Raw genomic sequence first — 21,897 nt, 5'->3', positions numbered from 1 at the left:
CAAATACTGCATCAGCTCGGTGCCTTTTATATCCCTTTTCATAAAAAAGAAATTCTCACTCACTCCTAAAGCTGGCCAACAGCTTTGGAGGAATTAACTGTACACCCAAGTGCCATGATCATTCCGGAATTTTAATACACACACACACACACACCTTACACAAACACACAAAGGTATATACACACACACAAACACACACACACACACCCCATCTTTAGGATTTGTAGCTGATTCCAAGCCTGCACTTAAATTTCTATTCTATATTTTTCTTTGTATCATCCTGAAAAAACACTGGTTGCTCAGCAAAAATAATATCTCTTCCCTCCTTATTTTCTTCCCACTCTTTTTCCCTCCCTCCCTTTTTCTCTCTCTACCTTCATGATATTTCTCTCATGTTTCCTTTCTGATTGATCCAAAACGATCCATCATTCTTCTTTCTACCTCTAAGGCCCACTGTATATTACAAAATAGTTATAAACACCTTTTTATTTCATGTCATCCACCTCTCTAAGGCAGAGTTTGCCCTTTTTGTCAATTATTGCCACTCTAAAAATACCCCTACCATCTTGAACCAAGTTGTTCAATGTGTACAGATTTTATACATGTATATATTCCCCCATCCCATCATAAAAATAGTTGTTGCCCACTAAATATAGTATTCATATGAAGAAACATAATGGTGAAAATGTGTTCTCATAAACTGCAGATCAATCAACATATTATAAGCAGACACGATCCTAAAGCTAAAATTACCCATTTGGTTTTTCTCCCCCTTTCTCAGCCTCCTAATGTAGAAGAGATTGTGTTTGCAACATGAAGACATATTGTCTTAAAAATAAGGATTGTATGTATTGCGATCATGAGTTGTTCCCAATTAATTAAAAAAGAACTAAATGTAAAAGAAATGGAATCATAACTGCCTCTTCTCGGCAAATACGGAGAGAAACACCATTCGTTTTATGGCTGCTGGAGAAAATGGAATTAATACGACACCTCTGGCGCTGTGAGTGATGGGTGGGAAACTGGTGCAGAGAGACATCCTGTCCCGTGTAGACTGCGCCAGCCTGGGCCCTGTGGCTCCCTCAATGGCCCTATCTCCACTGTCCTTCCTCATCACCCAGCGAGGCTGGTCTCGGTTCTGCCTGTAGCAGCTATGCTGATTTGCTTGTCAAGTCTTTGTCCTTTTGCATCAATTGTGGATTGGTCCAAATCCAAACACTGAGATTCTTTGAGTCACACACCAAAAAAAATCCTTTCTCTTTTGACTCCTGGGTGTCAGCGTCTGATGAGTGGACTTCCTTTTCATTTCATTTTTCATCTTTGTGTATTGCAGCTTCTGGTCTACTACATAAGGATTGCTGAGTTTGTTTGCATTTTAATAAATAGTCCATTAAAATGCTTTGAGTTGTGATTTTCTTGGTTTCTTGGTATCCCAAGCACCAAAGAAGCTTCCTGGGTCGAAGGAAGTTTATTCGTTGTCTTCTTCCTCCTGGTTGGCATAGATCCCTGCTTCCCAGCGCAAGGCAAGTGCGCTCTTTCTTCTATTAACCCGTGTGGCCTCAAGGACCTGAAGAGAGAAGGAAAAAAATTATGCAGAGTTCTTGGATGTTAATTATGTACACAAGCCAACTCCTCTGTTCCTTTCTTCCTTTCTCTCTCTTAAAGTGAGAGGAGAAAGTAATTAAAGTATCTGGTACTGCTGGAGGAAAGCAGGGGATGGGATGGGAGGTTCTAAGTTATGCATTCATCTCACAGCCAAAATTTATTTGCTATTTGACCCCTAGTTTTCAATATAGACAGATTTAATTTTCGCGAAAGGTGCTGCAAGTTTGTTTAAACTAGATATGATTCTGCATCAAGTTTTTCGGTAATAAAGCAGATCTCTACATGCTACAGATCAGTGCTGTCCAAGAGGACTTAATGAGATGATGAAAATGTTCTGTGTCTGTGCCATCCAACATGGTAGCCACTAGCCACACACAGCCATTGAGCACTTGAAATAGAGCTAGTCTAGTTGTGAAGCTAGATATTTAATTTTATTTTAAATAGCCCCATGTGGCTAAAGTGGCTATCACATTGGACAGCATAACTATAGATTGTCTTAGTGTTGTCCTAAACAGGAAAACCAGGAAATAATTCTAAACAATAGGACCAGTGTGGATTCAATCCATCAAGCTTTGTGGGTCTACATAAGCTATGATCATATGTATATCATGAAAATTTACTTTGCCATAATTAAACTCAAAAAGCCATTAAGTGGGAAACAAAAAAGCTTTTTGGACCAATGAAAAGCAATCTCAGCATTCTGATGCAACTTCAGTCCCATATGTGCTAGTGAATGAAATTAAAAGTGACAATATCAAGGATAAGTAGGCTCACCACCCTGGAGGGAGGGCCTCCCCTCTCCTCCCACCTCCGGTTCACTAGAACAGTCTGTGGATTCCCGAGAGGAGACTTCAGCCAATCTGCTCCAGCTTTAGTTTGATCAAGATGATCTATTCCAGGTGATGATGTTTAGGTTGCCAACACATGAGGCAGGGTTTCATTTCATGACACTGTAGCAAAGACAAACTGATGCGTGTCCACCAATGACTCTGGCATGAGCTTAGAACATATAGTTCCTGATTGTAAAGAAAAATCCAGTAGAGCCAACACTGGTTGGTTATCCAAGCCACCATGAAGGCTTTGCTTATTCTAAAAATAATCATTTAGGCAAGGGACAGTGATGCTGGCAACTCCAGAGAAGCAAGGAGATGCAGGTTACAGGCAGAGGTGGAGCCCAGGTATAAGCAGATTTGGGGTAGGTGAAAAGTCTGGGGATTCATCCCAACCTGCTTCTTGCACCCTTGTCAAATGAATGGATCACCCAGAGCTTCTGCGTACTTTCTTCTAGGAAGCCTTCCCCATTCCTCCCAGCAGGGGGAGCTGGACCTGACATGTAGGACTGTCGTTCAATCAGTCGCGTTTGCTGAATGAATGAATGATGCATTGTTAAGCACATAAACTAGCCACAAGGCGTCTTGTGTGTAAGCATACCATGATCATTTGCTCAATATCTAACAATAACAAATTAGAAAGAGGAAAGCATGCTTCCAGCTCTGGTATAGTTAAACAGGAATTTTCTGGTCTAATATGCAGTGGCATGGAACTGAAACAGATGCTGGACTGCACTTGGGAGTCCTGAGCTATTATCTCAGTTTTGTCTTTTGTTCATCTTGTACCTGAAGTTTCTTTACCTATAAAATGGAGAGCACACCTGTCCTATTTACAGGCTTTCTCAGGAGGCAGTGTGGACCCTGAAGCCCAGGCAGGTCTAGGTTTAAACCCTAGTGACTCTGCAAGCTTGGCAACGTCACTTACCCCTGTGCCTCAGTATCCCCATGTAAAATGGGGATAATGTTAGTAACAACTACATACAGCGTACAGTTGGCTGGAGGAATGACTGAAGCAGTGTATGTAAAACACTTAGCATAGTAAGTTCCTAAATAATAATTATTCCTATCATCATGAGAAGGATGATAGGAATGACTATCATTAAACTATGAAGTGGCACACAAATATCAAGCATTTTTACAGGGAAATCTACTTTGTATTAAATGATCATCTGTTCACCTTTCAGATTGCAGGTACAAGCAGAAAGGTTTACATAAAAGCTAAAAATAAATCTCGGGTTCTGAAAACTATGATCCTCATTTTTTTGGAATATTCTTTGTCTTATTATTTAAACCCTATTTGAATTCTCAAACAACTTGAGCAAATTGAGTTTGCTTTGTCCTTTAGGAACCCATGTTACAATCCAGCTATTCACCCATCTTACAGGTTCCTACAAAATGTCCTTTCTCTCAGGGAGCTTAGTCACAAAAAGTGTAATGGACAGGAAAATATTTATAATTATAGAAACACTTAGGGTAGCTTGGGTTTGAACATCTACTTGTCAAGAGCCAAAATAATTCACTTATACCAATAGTGAGCTTTCTTTTCTTAATTCATTCCCTAATTTGTATTGCCACTTAACATGATCCTGAATTTCTGGTGAAATCTACAAAGCTCCTAGTAATGGCACAGACAAGAAAATAAACAGATTATTATTGAAATAACCAGCAACATTGATATAATACTACTATCTTAGGGTTCATTAGATTTATGACCCAGGACTGCCTCGAAGTCAAGCCATCTTGCAGCTGGTCTTTTGAAGATTCAAAAGCCAAGCCTTTGGGTGAGGTATTTCAATAAGCATCTGTTCCATGATTAATTCAGATGGTTGTACGTGTGCAAGTGTGTGTGCTCACATACACGCATATCTCTATAAATCTCTAGCAAATTAAGAGGTCTTATTATTTACATTATTGTATAATAACTGTCTTTTTCTAAAGTCTATTCCTTTCTTTTCTGGGCAAAAAAGCACGTTTCTGGGGCTCTAATAATAGCACACACTTACATCATAAGTACTATGAACCAGTTACTGTTTTAATCCTCACTACTGTTTTATGAGATTCATGCTATTTTTAGTCTCATTTCTCATACAAGGACCCCGGGAATTTAAGCAACTTCCCCAGTGTGACCCAGCTAGTAGGAGGAAAAGCCAGGATTTGAACCCAGCACTCTAGGTGTGGAGTCGATGCTTAAGGCCACTAGGTCATACGACTGTTCCGTGACTGTATGAAGAGCAATAAACACTCTCCATGAGATGGGAAAACACAAAAAACAAAAGAAAGGCCTGATTTAAATTTTTACTGTTTTCTCAAATTAATTCAAATTCAAGTCTAGTGGGAGAAAAAATACAATTCAATTCTTCTTGAATGACCCTCTAATACTAATTTTTCTCTCTAATGCTTAGTGAATTAGGGTGAATGAATTGCTTAACTTTAAATAGCAACCAACATGGGTAATTTTACTTTGGGGGTGTGAAACAAGAGACAGAAATATAAAATAATATCGGTTGTCCTATTAATATTTATATTTTATCCTCTATCTTCTCATCAATTGAAGATAAAGTGGGCTCAATTCTATCTTCCTTGGATATATTTGGCCAGATTTTCATTATTTTAAACTATGCTGATTCAAAGGGGCTACAACTTAGGGCCTAATTGTCAATCTACCATCCTCCAGATGATGACCACAATTAGCAAGAAAGGTACAAGGAATGATATTCTCAGTATTCATTTTATGCCTTATGAAAGAAAATTGCTGATAATCAGCTGTTCGGCTCTACAGTTAAATATAATTCTTTTCCTAAATAGGGAGACTTAAAAAATATATTATGCTACAGGTTGATATGGCCAATTTGAAGAATAATTTATAGTATCTAGTAAATAATTTATAGTATCTACTAAATTTATAGTATCTAGTAAATGTTTATCAGTCTAATAGCCAGTATTTCTGCTCCTAGATATATAGAGAAATTCTTCCATGGGTACACAAAGAGACATGCGTAATAACATTCATTAAAACATTGTTTGTAATGGTAAAAAAAACAAACAAACCTGGAAACAATCTACGTTTCCATCAATAGCAGATTGAATAAATAGTGATATATTCATTCAATGGAATACTATACAGCAGTTACAAAGAATAAACTAGAACCACAATTATCAACATGAACATATCTATAAAACAATGCAGACAGAATAAAGTAAGGAGCAGAGGATACTGCAACATGATTTACCATTTATAGAATGTTTTAAACATGCAAAAATAAGATACTGTTTGTGTATATATATATACATACGTAGTATAAGCATAAAACCATGCATGGAAATGATGAATCCCAAGCTCAAAAATAGTAACCTCTTGGGTGATGGGGGGAGGGGACTGGGAGAAGTAACAAGAGGGCTTGAATTATATTTGCAATATTAACTTTTTTAAAAAATATTAAATAAATATTATGAAACAATAAGAATGGACAAAGTGGATTGGTAGGTTATTATTATTTCATTTTGTTAGATTATTGGAAAGTTTGAATGCTGGCTCCATGACACTGAGAACTTTGTTGACTGCTGTCCTCTTGGAACCTGGCACAGTGTCTGACACATGGTACAGCCTCAATAGTTAGATGAATAAATGAATGATTCCCTGTATAATTCTGTATATTTGAAATAATTATTATAAAACAAAAATAAAATATAGAAATAAAAATTTGAAACATACTGTGTTTTTATAGCAAGAAAGAAAAATATGGAGAAAATTAAAAAGATAAAAATTTTATAAGAAAAATATTAGTTTCTCATTGCACATGTATTTGTGAAATCTGTATAAAAGAAAGTTAGGAGAGGCCGGGCATGGTGGCTCATACTTGTAATCCTAGCACTCTGGGCTCTTGCCTGAGCAAGAGCGAGACCCCGTCTCTACTATAAATAGAAAGAAATTAATTGGCCAACTAATATATATATAGAAAAAAATTAGCCGGGCATGGTGGCGCATGCCTGTAGTCCCAGCTACTCGGGAGGCTGAGGCAGGAGGATCGCTTGAGCCCAGGAGTTTGAGGTTGCTGTGAGCTAGGCTGATGCCACAGCCCTCACTCTAGCCTGGGCAACAAAGTGAGACTCTGTCTCAAAAAAAAAAAGAAAGTTAGGAGAAAGGAGACTTTTGGGGAAGTCAATCTTCAAAGGAACAAAACGAAACAAAAGATACAGGTTTAAAGTTTGGAGGATGGAACTGGGATGGTCCACAATTGATAATCTACAGATTTAGGATAGCTCATCCTAAATCTATAGAATGGAGCTCTCCAGATTTGTGTTAAAGCAAACAAAAGACTGGCCAGAATCAACAGCTCAATTTGCATGAGCTGCTCTGTTTTCGAACCAGACCAGAGCACACCTGCTCTTTATGCCTAAAGAAGCTTAAAAAAACCCAAATAGCCCATCAATTGTGCCCTCAAGTCCAAACGTCTTCCAGATTCACGTGTAGGCAGGGTCTTCTCCAGCCCACCACACAGCACAGCAAAGCACAGCAATGTGTATCATTGTTGCACGAACTCCAACATGTTGCGACAGTCCCACAATTCAGAAAAGGCAGGAAGAAATACATATGGAGAGACAAGCCATTTTTCTTGCCATTCTCATGTAACCCATCAGGAAATGGCAAACCACAACGGCATGCACCTGGATCATGCATTCAGTAAAACCAACACAAACAAATTGAAAAGTACCTCGGAAGTCACCTTGCAAGACAGTAACTTAGAGGTGTACTGGCAGAGAGGGAAAAGACCAGGGTTAGTACATGGCAGAGACACACTTACAGAACACCCCCCAGCCGGGAACCGGCTCCACGCCACGGGCAGACGTGACAGGAAGTAACATCGGGAGGCCATTCCACACCTACGCCAAGACTTGCTTCATCTGATATTAGTTTATTTCAAAGTCTGCATCTTTTGGAGCAACCAGATACCCTATTATTCATTAATAAAAATATCAGATAAGCCATACTTTGTTAATTCAACATTTTCTGCACTTTGAATTAACAAGATGCCTTCCCCTCTGTATACAACCAGCAAGGTCCTTGGTGGCCATTTGGGATTTGCTAGAATCTGTAGCCAAAGAGCCTTTTCTCTTCCTGTAGACATCTCTGGACCCCAAAGCAGTCTTGTAGCCTGTTGTCCAATTCAAAGACCGTAATCATAGATAGGAGTTGGTTTGAATGCAAAGTTTGTGGAAGCAGGAGCTCTGAAACTGACCTAATGGTGGCTTTGCCTGGGGAGACACCACACAGCCTCCCTCATTGTTTTGATCATTCAGGATAATTATTTAGGATTAGTATGAGCACTTAGGAACTAAAATGATCCTTTAGTTCCTGTAGGGGACTAAAAGTCTTCTGTAAGAAAGGCATAGAAAAAAATGGCTCAACTATGAGAAATGAGATAGCAGGACCAATTTAGGACAGCTCTCTCAAGAATCATGGTGATGATCTTAGGTTTACACTGCTTAGGACATTTGAGGCATTTATTGGTTTGGGGCACTGGAAGCCATAGACTGGTTAGGTGGGATCACATGTCTGTGACCATCGACTGTCTCTCATGTATATAGCACTTAAGAGTCCTAGTTCTGTAACGATCAGGCTGGTGGCTGGGAGCTGACAGGTTTGGAGCTCTCCTTTCCTTGGCACCTTCCCTAGGGTGTGGGTGAGAACTCAACAGAGGGCTGGGGAAGCACAAAGAATCCTTGATCGTGGCTGAGCTTCTGGTAGAGCTGGGGAGGGGAGCAGTGGAGGCAGATGGGCTTCCTTCACCACTGAGGGAGAATAAGACCATGAATCTCAATATGTGTCCTGGTCCAGGAGGGAAACACATGCCAGGAAATCTTAGAGAAGCTAGCCCCCAGCTTCGACATAGCCCAGGAGACCTGATGAGATAGCCTTCTCTTGTTCTAAGACAGGACAGGGTGGTTGGAAGACCTTTCAGTAATTAGATCTTGGGGTTAGAAAGAGAGAGAGCACACACAGGAGAAACCCGCTGAGAGCAGGTCCTGTGCCTGCAGTAAGGACGGGCTGACCACCCAGAGGGCTGTGATTTGGACTCTGGCCAGCTTCCCTTCAACTGAGAAAGGAAAATCAAATCCACTGACATAGTCCAGAGCATCATGGACTCGATGACCCATCACTTTCACCTTCTAAGGCTCAGGTCATGTTGGGGGAACAACTGGACAGAAAAAAACTATTTGCCTTAATACAGTCATGCAATTCACAATGGACTGATGACTCACAGCTTCCTGAAGGGACTCTTCATGCCTAAAGAAAAGAAACATCCAAATAGCCCGTCATTTGTGCCTTCTAGTTCGAATATCTTCCAGATCCATGAGTGGGCAACCCCACCTCTGAGGCGGTCCCTTTGCAAGGCACCAAGAAGCCCTTCAGGAAACTATGATTCGCTAGTCCATTGTGAGTTGCACGACTGACTAGAAATGGCATCAGACCCAGATAAGGGGACATGTCGACATAGGATAATATTTCCAGATAAGGGAAAGCCACCATATGAGTAGAATTACACACACTGCACAAAAGCACCAGGCTAAAGGGATGAATGGTGCTGAAGCCCAGTTCCCCACCCCACCCCTCAAACTGTGGGGTTGGGGCAGGGCTGCATCCTCACAGAGTTTCGAAAAGAGGTGGCTTTTTTCTAATTCACAGGCCTTGTCTAAGCTGGCAAATAGCCCTGGTTAAGGGGCTAATCCTCCTTCCTCAAACATTAGCCAAGGGGCTATTAATAAGTGGGGGCGGAGACACTCACTGGTGACTATGCCATGCAGAACAAGGAAGCCAGCCCCAGGGAAGACTGTGACTCCTGAAGGGAGCACTTTGCTCAAGTTCTGAGTGAGTAACAAATACGGCTGGTCGGGATTAACTTTTTGAGAAAAGGGGCTTTTTCACATTCCTTGTCATTGATTTTTTTACCAGTTGCCAAATGACCAGGACATCCACAGATGACTTCTTATCACGAAACAGTGACTCCTGGGTAGATGTTCCAAGACAGTTCAGATTAAACTTTCCATCTTCTGTCATTCTGGGAGCCCCCAGACCATCCCCTCATTTCCAGCAGGAGAGAATGACAGCTCAGGCACATGAAAAAGAAGGGCCACCAGATGCTGCATGACTTCCCTCATGCCACTCTCGTGCAGGGATTCTGTGAGCCCCTGCCTATCCCGCACAGGAGTTTTTACGAAGTGGGAAAGTTGAAGCGAGGAGGGCCCTGGGCTGGTGGACGGGACTCCCGAGACCATCACTGCTCTGACAGGGGCTGGGGGACACTGAACCTGTTTTGAGAGCAAGCATCACTTTTTCTCAGTTCTGTTGGCAAAAGTCACTCGGCACAACCTCAGACAGAGCTTCCCTGGGGCTCTCTAGCCTTCTTATTCTCCTATCCTTCATGCTCATCAATATCATTGTGCCTAAAAAATAACAGACATGCTATATACACATCCTGATTATCAGCCTGTTTTGTTTTTAGGAAGCACAGCAAATAAGAATTCTTTCCATTCAGTTCACAAAGAACTTGCTACTTTGTACGAGCCAACACGTGCTTGGGTTCTGATCATGTGTGAGGCGCTCTGATTCCCAGGTGTGGTTTATCATCTCTGGAAGGCACATCAAGATGCTGCCAAGGGCCTTGCTGGAAGAAATGTTGGTAGGTGAAGGTGCCGGGGGTGACGCTGTGTGACACTGGGTGATGCTGCGTGTGCCAGTGTGAGCCCCGGAGGCTCCTAGAGGGTGGAGAGTCTAAGAAGCCACGCTTTGCCCTGAGAATAGTGTATACAAATGGAAACTAGAGACCAGAATTACTTTACCTTTAACAGAATTACCTTTAGCTTCTAGGGAGAGATAGGTAAGCCAGTTACACAACTCAACCACCAAGCAATCCATCCGCTCTCTATTATTATCCTTCTGGTATAGGAGATAATTAAAGAAAAAAATGGAGAAGGGGCCATAGATCAGCTAGGAAAAATATGATGGTTTGTTCATCCTTACAGGTAAATTTCAAAATATTCACCAGTGATCAACATGGACATGGTAGGAAAGACCCCCTGAGTCAGAAGGGCTAGGAGACGGGCTCTCATGTGAAGTCTGGCTGATGGCCACATTATTTGCTTTAAAAGTGATGTGGGTACGTTATTCAAGATTTGGATCTCTTAAAAGAAGATATAGCGGGTTTGGCAGATTTTGTCCTATTCCTAAGAATTTTCAACAACAACAAATTTGGTTCGATTGTAATATCAGTAAGAGCGCAAAACACATGGTTGTGAATCCAAGATCTGGGGATATTCACAGCTCGATTAGTTAGTAGGTTTTTTTCCTTATTTGAAATGTTTATTTACTTGGGAAACAGAGGGACAGGAGGCTGCCTCTTCAATTCACAAGTGAAGGGCAATCAGCATACTAAAACACCAATTCCACATAGCTGCATGAAGGCAAGGGGGAAATCCCATCTGATCGTTAGGAGGCTGCCTGAGTGTCAGCGTGTACACAAAGGAAGCTTCCAGCCCTCTGCTGGTATGAAATGAGTGACAGCTGGCTCTTCCCTTCTGTAGGGACTATTTTTCTCTAACATCTGCACTCCAACACAAAAGACATACACAAGTGACAAGTGCAGTGTGCTTAACACACACTCACGTGGGTCACATGCTAAGCGGTTCTTCACCATCCACACCAGAGTGTGAGGAGTCTACCTGGCTAACTTTTACCAAAGCTGCTCATGTGCACTGTGGAATCATTGGGAGAAAAGAAATAAGATGCTTAGAGCACTAAGTTTCAAAATGCACACAGGCTCCAGAAAATCCCTACAGGTGAACTCATACTTTTACATGGGGCTGCAAAGAAGGGCTGGCTAAAGAGACTTAGTGGGCAGCAAAAATCCGATGGGCTCAGGGAAGGAGCTGCTGGCACCCCCACAGTGAAGCCCAGCAGTGGAAATGTCCATGGCCACCGAGAGGCAGGTCTTATCCCACTGGATAATATAGGACAGCCCAGTAGAGTAGCTCCAGGCTGAGAGAGTAGCTGAGCCAGTGATCCACACAGTTCAGGTGTAAACACAAGGGAAAGCCTGGTAGCTGCCAAGTGAGTAGTCAGACTGCTGTATGTGTTTGCTTTCTTCTTTTCTTTACCACTATATATTTTGAAAGCAACTTTTGGTATCTGGCTTCAACTCCAGAAATCTACAGCCAGGATATAAAAGGCAGCAACGAGTTCCTATTATGAACCCCATAGCATTCAAGTTTAAGGTGACCAGATAGTTTATCACCCAAACTAGGACACTTAAGAGTGAAAAGGGATCCTATTAATAATGACATCAGGGTATCAGGCATAAACCAGGACTGTCCCAAGCAAATTGGGTAGTATCGTCAACCAACCCAAATTATCTGACTTAAGAGCAATTGCAGAGAGGGGTGATTACCTCAATACGTGCTAAGAGACTGATGCCAGAAGACTCCTAGGAGGTTGGCATGAAAACCTGAGGCTGATCCCAGGGCTGTCTGGAACAATAACTCCTAAGTCTCTTATTGGAGAAAGAAACCACAGAGCAGATGACTTCCTTCACAGTTAATGTGAATGTCAAGTGCAAAGTTATAAAGCTTAGGGATAGCAAGGTAGCCTTGTGGTTTTTAACTGTCACTCTAAATGGCTCTTTCATGCCAAAGTATGCATGTGGGCTTGGTGACAGCCCAAAACACATTTAGCCTTCTGAGCGCTGTGTGACATCTATAGGGATTGCCCACAGGGTAGATACTGAAGAAACAGCATCTTCATAGTGCTCTAGAGAAATAAAATCTCTGCAGAGCAGGCCAAGCAATGGTAGAAATCAGCTCCCCAGTGCCTAGGGATGATTTCAGAGTGCTCACATCCCTCTTCCCCGTGTTGCCCTTGCATGTCATCTTTTTACACACCAAGTATCTCGTGGTCTAGCCTTGCCAGTGGGCTCCAACTCCACTTGGCAGGAAAAGGCCCAGCTCCTCGCATGATCACACGATCAACATCTTTGGGAAGCAAGGCCAAAACCCAAACCCGACTCCAGGCATGTTAAACCACACCTTTGGAAATTGATTTTGGAACCATGACGCTGACCAGACAACCACATACACATCTGTGCCTGAACTGGAATACCACACGCCACGCCGACGGTCGCCCGCGGAGAAGTGAGAGAGGAAAGGAGGAAAAACTTACACTACTATCATCCATTCTCTCGCGCCTTTTAGATTTGTGTGTCTCATAGTCTTCCATGAGGGTCTGCATCAGATTCTTGGGCCGCTGGGTTCCGGCAGCCTCTTCGGGGGCTAAGTCAGGCTGCAAGCTGGGGCCTTCAGTGGTAGGGGATGGAGGAGGTTTGACTTTCTCTATTTTCCCTGAAACAACACGAAGAGAACACCCTTTCTAAGCTTGTCTGCTCATGACTGCTTTCAGAGAGGAGAGAAAACCGGCAAAAAAAAAAAAGGCAATCTCTAACAGAGAGTGGTACCAGTGGTAGTTAAGCGCAAGACCATTTTATTACAGGGATCAAAGCACTTAAGGTTAATGCACAAACCCATCCAACAAAGACCTCAAAAACAGTAGTTCCAAAAAGTCGGTTAGATCATACAGGCCACGCAGGTACTTTGTCAGACAGACACACAGACAGACAGTGCCTCCAGTTGTTTTTGAGATATGTATTCTATCACAGATCACGGAATTAAGACTGTCAGAGGTGGCACACCTTGGAGCCGTAGAGACCCACTTCTTACAGATGAGGAAACCTGAGGCTCTGCAAAGGGAAAGCCGTGTTGAGGTCCCTTAGGAGCCAGTGATGGCACCTGGGTCCCCTGGTTTCCTCACCAGGTTCTGTCCTCTGTATCAGAGGCAGCCAGTTCTCTGCTGACATGCCCAGGCTTTTTGTGTGGATAGCACAGTGTTGTAAAACCTGTGAATGAGAACGAGGCTTGCTCTTTCCAGATCACCCAAGTCTTACATTGGCCAGCTTCATTCATTTACCTTACCTGCTGGGATCCTGAAAGCATTTGGGTTTGAGAACCGCCCCCCCCACCCCGCCAGACCTTGAGGAACATACACCAACAAAGGCAGTAGCAAAGGTGTTCACCAGACTTGGGAATGGTGTGATGTGAGCTCCTGAAATGCCCTCCGGAATTCTCAGGATGAGGAGACGAGGTCAGTGATTGGTTAAACAGTGTTATGGTGACTCTGGGCACTTCCACCAAGACCCTCTGCACCCCTCCCTGTTGGGAAATGTCTGGCTTTGCTTTCTGGCTCGCCAAGGGGTGGGTGTTATTGCCACAGCAAGAAATGCACTGCTGAGAAGTATCTTCAGGTGCAGCAGTTATGATTTTTCCAACTACACCCTTTGTGAGTGACACAGCTGGAATCCGTGAACAAGGTGACAAGGTGTGTGGAGAAAACCCACAAAATAAATGAGGACCTTGGCAGTTTCCAAACTTTTGGACATGAATGGCCCCACTTGGAAAATTAAAGGCCCATTTGACCTCTTCTGGTCCCAAGCTAAAGGTGAGTCACCTTATTTCATGTTACATCCCAGAATTCTAACCTGCCAACAGCCTGATGTAGCAGGAGTCACAGCAGAAGCCTGGCACCAGTGTCTCTATGTGGGCTGCTCAGCCCTTCACTGAGCCCTTCTGATGGGAGCTGGAAAGGCCTGGAGTTCAGGAAATCCAGGTTTTTAATTGCTGCTTTTCCATTAACTGGCTATGTGGTTGACTATAATCATTTAAGGCTCCCACTTTAATCTTGGGCTGATCACTTAAATTCTCCAAGCTTTAACTCCCATAGCTGTAAAATGAGAATTTTGGAATTAGTTGTCTTTGTGGTCTCTTCTAACTAAAACATTTTATTCTACCAAATACATTTCACAAGATCAACCCTTATTGATTAAAAAAAAAAAAAGAACCCAAATACAGGAGCATATGGCCATCACATTTGGGGATTAGGTGGAAAGTAGATTTTAATATACAGAAGGGGGCACTCCATTTCACAGGCACATTACATTAATAATTCAGTGAAACTCATTGCTTTGGTCTGAATTACCCAGATAATTAAAAAGTCTTTTGATATTAACACTAAGATAATAAACATTTCAAAATCTCCAAATCCACTTGAAATGGTTTCTAATTTTTATTATGGAAATTAGGGGATGCCATCACAACCCCTATGAGCATTATAAACATCACCCAAAGTAAACATTTATCAAGATTTTACCATACTTGTTCCTTCCTTCCTTCCTTTCTTTCCTTCAACTTGTTGGGTTACTTTAAAGTAATCCCAAGGTCTGATGGGGTTGGGTCATTTCACCCCTACATACCCCTACATACGTTGTATATATCTCTAAAAATTCCAAGTGACCTTGTAATTGAAGGCTTGAGAAACAATATAAGAAACAAGCATAGTGGTGAGCAGGCAAGCTCTGAAGCCAACCAGGTTGGGGTTGAACCTACTATTTAGCAGCCAAATAACTTTGGGTAAGTTACTGTTTTTCATATCTCAGTTTGCTCATCTATAAAACGGGTATAATGATAGAAATACCTATTCTCATAGAGTTGTTATAAGGACTAAGTTAATAGTTAGAACAGGATCGTCCAATGAATCTAGCTATGACTTCATTGGAATCTCAAAGAAGAATATGACTACAGGATGAGAATGAAGAGTTTCATGGGTATTCTGCATATAAGTATTACAACTCTTTTGGGACCAGAAATAGATACCAAATTGCCAGGTTGATTTTCATGATTTTCCAGTTGAGCTCTCACATTTTCAGATCATCTCGCAGGAGCCATTCTTCTATCATTAAACTTCTAGAAAGCACATTCTATATTCACTACCCCTCACTTCTCCCTTTCACACCCAGCACAGTGGGATCTTTGCCTTATAGCACTTTGTTTACACTTCTGTGAAGGCCATTTTCACATACTGACTTGTACCCTATCTAGTTACTGAAGCTTCTGTCTTCTCAATTACACTATAGAGTCACCCAAGGACACGGGCCATTTCTATTTTTTTTTTTTTTTCTTTTTTTGAGACAGAGTCTCTCTTTTTGGCCCAGGCTAGAGTCAGTGCCGTGGCGTCAGCCTCGCTCACAGCAACCTCAGACTTCTGGGCTCAAACAATCCTTCTGCCTCAGCCTCCCGAGTAGCTGGGACTATAGGCATGTGCCACCATGCCGAGCTAATTTTTTCTATATATATATATTAGTTGGCCAATTAATTTCTTTCTATTTATAGTAGAGACGAGGTCTTGCTCTTGCTCGGGCTGGTTTTGAACTCTTGACCTCGAGCAATCCACCTGCCTCAGCCTCCCAGAGTGCTAGGATTACAAGCGTCAGCCACCATGCCCGGCCCATTTCAACCATCTATGAATCCCTTTAATTCGTTTGAATGTAAACTCTGTTAGAGTGGAGGCTTGTCTGTCCTGGTCTCTGCTGGATGGAGCCCAGCAGTAACTGTGGTACATGGCACAAGGCAGGAGCCCGTGCTTATTGAGTAAGTCACTAAGTACATCTGAAGTATACATAACAGCCACTTAGCAAATGCTTGTGCACTGGAACAGAATAAAGAGCTTACATGACTTCACCAAAGCATATGAAATAAAACATTCTAGGTCTACAGAATCACAGACTCAATGGCTTTGAGGTAACAGGGAGATTTGCATAGTGCTGCATCTGTAGCCCTCGTGTTATCTGATCTTACAACAGCCCTGCGATGTAGTTAGGGTAGATACCTGGAAATGGCTTAGACCATGGAAGCTCAGATGCTAACCCCAGCCAAGTTACATTAGATAGTAACAGTCGGGGCTAGTCTGGAACCCAAACCCAGTGCTGATTACGGCTAAACTATAAGATAGGATGTATGGTGAAAGAGAGTGAAGGGCTACTATAGAAAGTTACCAATTAAACATTAATGACATTTCCTGCTTATTTCTTCTTATTCCATCCGCGGGGCAGGTTTTACTGGTTATAGCCACTAGAGGTCACATGAGTAACAGGAAAGAAACGCTGTAATCTGACCACCCTCCTCCCTGCAGCCCAGGGTGGTTCGAATTTCCCACTAGCAAGCATTCTGTGTGCCATTGTAGGAATCACACAGACTGCTAAAAAGCTGGAGAGGGACCTGTTCCACACCTGACATCTTCCCCAGAGGCCCCAGGTTTACAGCTAATGGGCCTCTTGATTAGGCTAGTGAACAAATCTCTGATGCTCTCCCCCCTAGTAGCAGACACTATAGACACAATCAGCTTGGGGCTTGGAGTCCATTACATGAATGTGATGCCAGAGGTCTGCACCTCGGGCCTGGGAGGTGGATCACATCCTTGTCTATGGCCCCACATGGCCCCTTGAAGGCATGGAGGACATACCACGTTGGAGTCCCCAAACAGTGATGGTTAGTTACCTTTGGTGCTCGTGTTTCATTGCTCAGGTGTGCACTTCACCCAGCACTTCCCCAGTTACCCAGGTTCCGTCCCTGCCTACCCCATCAGACCTTGCTCTCACAGCGGTTTATTCCCCTGGTGATTGATTCCATTGCTAATAATCCCTGAAAGTAGCCTCCATTTTCAATGATGACATCCTGCCACCCGTTTCTCACCTGGACGGAACCCTACAGAACAGCTCTCTTGAAAGGCCCTAGTCACCACCATGGGAAACATGTACAGACAGTGCCATGCAGACCTCGGGACACACCTGTGCTGGTCTTAGCTGAAGGTTGGTCCTGACATTTACAGAGCCAGGAACAGGTGCAATGTGACCGCTATGACAGCCATAAGGAACCAACAGAACAAAGTTAGAGTGGAATTCTGAGTGGAGAACAGGAAACATTTTTTAGTTTATTTCATAGATATGATTTTGTTCAAACTACTCCATCCACAGTAATTTTAGACTTCAGCTCTAGAAGGTGTTTGAGGGTGAGCAGTTTCACTTGGCTAGGTTCATCCCAAGGCTGTGTTTCCAAAATTGTGTCCTATTACCTCAGCTTTGTAAGATATTACTCGATGCTGCAAACGACAAAAAAAGGCATTGGTCAAATAAGCTTGGGAAACACTGGGTTAAACAGAGAAACTGAGAAAGACAGAGAGAGAGATTTCTTTACCAGAGGACTTCTGGTTTTAGTGCTAATGTAACTGAATCTCTAATGCAAGAATGGGAGTATAGCATTTCCCAAATTTATTTAACCAAAGAAACCCCACTTCGTGGAATCTTTATTAATGTCTCAAGGAAAACAGTTTGGCAAAGGCTGTTCTAGAACGTATACTAGTTAACCAGCTCCTAAGCCACTTTTGACACAAGTTCAGCTAATAACTAAGTATGAACACAAGCTTACATACATAAACTTCCACTATCATATTTATTTTTGAAATTATACCAATGGTTAAATTAGTTAGGGCTGATTCAGATGATGGAGCATTATTTAGCCATTACAAATCTTGTTTCAGACTCTCAAATTTAGAGGAATGGTTATGGTCATGGGAAAATATTCAAAAAAGCAGGTTACAAAAGCAGATATATTTCAGGGGTCTAAGAGTACAGGCTTGAGAGCCAGACTACATGGGTTCAAATCCTGGTTCACCACTTATTTGCTATGTGAAAGAAATCAAAAGTGCAAGGCAATGGTAAAAACTCAATCAGTAGAAGGCGAGTAGATTGTGGTAGGCAGAACAGTGGCCTCTCCAAAGATGTCCCAGTCCTAACCTGTGAATATCTTGCCTTTCCTGGCAAAAAGGACTTTGCAAACGACACTAAGTTTAGGTATTTCAGATGGGAAGACTATCCTGGATTATCCAGTTTGTCCTGATGTAATAACAAGAGGAAAGAAGGAGGCTGAGGAGAGGGGAGAGAGAGAGAGAGAGAGAGAAAGAGTGAGAGAGCGAGAGAAGATGAGAAGATTCTACACTGTAGGCTTTGAAAATGGAGGAAGAGTCCACAAGCCAAGGAATGTAGACAGCATATAAAATAAAAGAGGGAGGAAGTGAATGCTCCTCTAGAGCCTGAGAATGAACGCTGTCCTACCAACACCTTGATTTTAGCTCAGTCTTAGTCTGCTCAAGCTGCCATAACAAAATACCATAGACTGGGTGGCTGGAACAACAGATGCTTACTTTCTCACAGTTCTGGAGTATGGAAGTCCAAGATCAAGGTGCTAGCATGGTTGGTTTCTGGTGAAGGCTCCCTCTGCCTTCTTCCTACGCCCTCACATGGTAGGCAGAGAGCACAAGCTCTCTGATGCCTCTTTTTACAAGGGCACTAATTCCATCATGAGGGCTCCACTCTTGTGAACTCATGCAAACCTAACTGCCTCCCCCAAAGGCCATAACATTGGGGGTTAAGGGCTTTAACACTTGAATTTGGGGGTGGGGAATACAATTCAGTCCACAGTAGACATATTTCAGACTTCTGATCTCTAGAACTGTGAAATAACAAATGTGTATTGTTTTAAGCTACTGTATTTGCAGTGACTTGTTGCAGCACCAATTATATTAACACAAGTATAAACCCAATATTGCCTTTCATGCACCCATGTATATGGAGAAAAACTAGAAAGGTAGTGGCTATACCTGGGGCAGTAGGATTATGAGTCATTTTTATTTTTATTATTTATTTTCCAATATTTTCTACAATAAGCAGAAATTAATTTTAAAAGATAACACAAACCAGACATTTTTTCTCTTAAATATTATTAGCCTTTGATGAGAAAAGTAGATAAACCGGCTTGTCTTAACCTTCATGGACTAGGCAGATCCATAAGCCTTTCCATCATCCCAGGCAGTACAAGAAGCTCAGGAAAGAACAAAAAACCACAAACTGCTCATCTCTGTAACGGTGGGGCTCACAAGGTCATAGCATAGCACTAAGGAGCAAAGAGGGCAGTGGAATTTCACTCCAAATGTGCCAACGCTGTCTCCTGTCGTGAATGGAAAAGAAATCTGGGCAGCATGAATCTGGGTTTCCTGTTTATTTATCATAAGTAGTTAAACCACTTTCTGGTCCAGAGGAAGAAAGCCATGTCTTGGACTTGCTTCCAGATTTTCCAAGCAAGACGGATTTCCCCTGGGCATCTGTGGCGGGCTGTGCTGCCAGGGGGCAGAGAAAAGAATCTGCAATCCCTCCCACCCAAGGGAACCCGAGCAAGGGCTGCCCTTATGCAGAACACAGCTGTCGTCATCCCTGACAGCCCAAATCCTCCTTCTGTAGAAACAAGTCTAACTTCTAAAAGGCCAAGAATATGATTTCCAAAAGTTTAGAAAGTTTTTTTGATCAAACATTATGACTTGGGTGATTATTCTACTTCATAGACAGGGAGCCTGAGGTCTTAAATCAAAGCTCCTTTGTTTCTACATTTGTCAAAAGAAAAGAAAAAGCCATCATCCACTCTTATCTAAAAACCAACCGAACCGAACAAAAACACCCACCAGATGACATGCCTCGGCCGGGGCTCCTTCAATGACCGCCTTTCTTCACACAGCACGAGGGTGAGGGTGCAAACATCTAAAGCGACCCACAAGTCGCCAGAAAGAAATGAGCTCAGAGTTGCATTTTCAATTTCATTTCCTCTCAGCAAAAGGGAACATCCTGCGTGTTAGCCCCAGAGTACATGGGCTTGTGGGGTTCCAGCTGTGGCCCCCACACCAAGAACCAGTCCCTTCCTCTTTTATCTCCTCCTTTTAAGGCCCCAGGGGTAGGAGAATGTGATGATATGAATCTTCAGATTATAAACCTAGCTCAGAAATGAGAAATATCCCTGCCTGGTGGAACAAGTCAGAAACTGTCAAATATTATTGCTTAAAGGTAAGTCGGGGTGTGTGAGGAGTTACTGATTTGGGGTCTATCCCTATGAACATGACTGGAAGATGATGAAAACTCCAGAAGGAAAGAGCTCTGCTTCTCCAGGGGAAGAAAGAAAAATGTTAATTAAAATAGGGAGAATAAAAATCATGGTGAATAGCAATTCCTCCACCAAGATCTTTTTGTGAAACACATTTCTACCAACATGATGGACTTGGCTGTGTTAAGATTACCTCCCAAAGTATGTGTGGTTGGGAGGGGGGGGATTTATGGTAATACTTGTAATTTTATTTTCATCCAATATACTTAATCAGTTAATCATGGACTTTGTCATGCTTTTAGTTTTTGAAATCACAGCAGACTATTGAAAACTCTTTCCTGAACTCAGGTTTTATAGGAGAAACTTTAATTCTAAGGAAGTAACTAAAAATATTCCAACTGGGAATAGAAAGCAATGTTATAATATGTGCTTTATTATTTATTTCAGGTTCACAGTCACCACAAAAGAGCAACTCACGAGTAACTCTGCTAAAGTTTCCTAGGCTTTTTCCGAAACCATAACAGTAACTGTAAGAACAACAACAACAATTACGCTTACTGGGAGCCTTTTATGTACTAGGTGCTGTCTTAAACTTTTTAAAGAGGTTGGTACTATTTTATTCCCATTTTACTGTGAGGAAACTGAGGTTTATAGAAGGGAAGTAAGTTGTTCACACAGCTAGCAAGCAGTGAGTCCAGGAATTGAACTTTAGATACGAATCCAGAGATGTGGCTGTCACCTTTAAGCATGTGTTTTCCTTGATTGGCTTTTTTACATCTGGTATGAATTTAATAATATATCTGAGTAAGACAGACTGGTAAAACTTGTGATGTCAGATACACACAAGTTTTGGGAAACCTTTCTGTTTACCTTCAAGCTCAATAAAAGAAAATATTGTATGAACTACATATATATTCTTTGGTGCTCTAATAATCTGTCCTGCACCCTGTTCCCCCTACCCTACCTCACCCTCTAGTCTGCCACCTCCTAAATGTGTAGAAACTCATTCACACAGATCAAATGGATCTGAAATGCCAATCTCCTTAGGGAAGAACACAGCAAGTTACTGTGGCTAGTAAGAGACAGTCATATCCTGCCCTGAACTCCAACACACAGGGGACATCCTGCTCCCAAGCCTGGCTTTGATTAACTCTCATTTTTTACCAGGGAACTTGCAAGAATTAGGTCCTTTGATTCATCTCCTCTTTGTCAGCTCAAGACTATGCATTTTTCTTTGTGCGTAGCTGAGTCTGATTCCTCAGAAGGTGCTGCCCTAACCAGGAGCATGGAGGAGCCACGCGGAAGTTAGCCACAGGGACACCACGTGGTGCCCCAGCGAGGCAGAAGCACCAGCAGAAGCCCAGCCCAGGTGTCCTGAATATATCAGAAGATCCAGCACGATTCGCAGTAACTGTGTAACCTGCTTACAGAAGGGAATTAAACTGGTGGGGAACATACTGCTTTTTCCAAAGTCCTTCTGTCCAGAAGCCATAACTGTAGGCTTATCACAGAACAAAGACTTCTGTGTCCATATCTTCTCAAGAGTGAGGCTGATAGGTTTAAATTAACCGCAGCAGTTGCCCTTTTCAAACCTAGGAGGGTAATG

At 42.3% G+C, this 21,897-nt stretch overlaps 1 protein-coding gene across 8 annotated transcripts in view; it reads right to left on the bottom strand.

Moving 5' to 3' along the window:
- Positions 1 to 371: 371 nt before the first annotated feature.
- PALM2AKAP2 (PALM2 and AKAP2 fusion) overlaps positions 372 to 21,897 on the bottom strand; it is a 428,813-nt gene continuing 407,287 nt past the window's right edge. For 5 of the 8 annotated variants that reach the window (XM_012736750.3, XM_012736755.3, XM_076008910.1 and 2 more), the window contains 3 exons: positions 12,646 to 12,824; positions 7,148 to 7,186; positions 372 to 1,567 (listed from right to left, as the gene is read on the bottom strand). In XM_012736750.3, the coding sequence (XP_012592204.1) occupies positions 1,469 to 1,567; positions 7,148 to 7,186; positions 12,646 to 12,824 (317 nt within the window). In that variant the 3' untranslated portion in view covers positions 372 to 1,468. The remainder of the gene's footprint in view (positions 1,568 to 7,147; positions 7,187 to 12,645; positions 12,825 to 21,897) is intronic. The other 3 variants (XM_012736751.3, XM_076008912.1, XM_012736754.3) reach the window with 2 other exon arrangements.

Source organism: Microcebus murinus, chromosome 12, assembly GCF_040939455.1.
Source record: "Microcebus murinus isolate Inina chromosome 12, M.murinus_Inina_mat1.0, whole genome shotgun sequence".
NCBI classification, from domain to species: Eukaryota; Metazoa; Chordata; class Mammalia; order Primates; family Cheirogaleidae; genus Microcebus; species Microcebus murinus.
The sequence above is the reverse complement of the archived record's forward strand: the minus strand, read 5'-3'. Positions and strand labels throughout refer to the sequence as shown.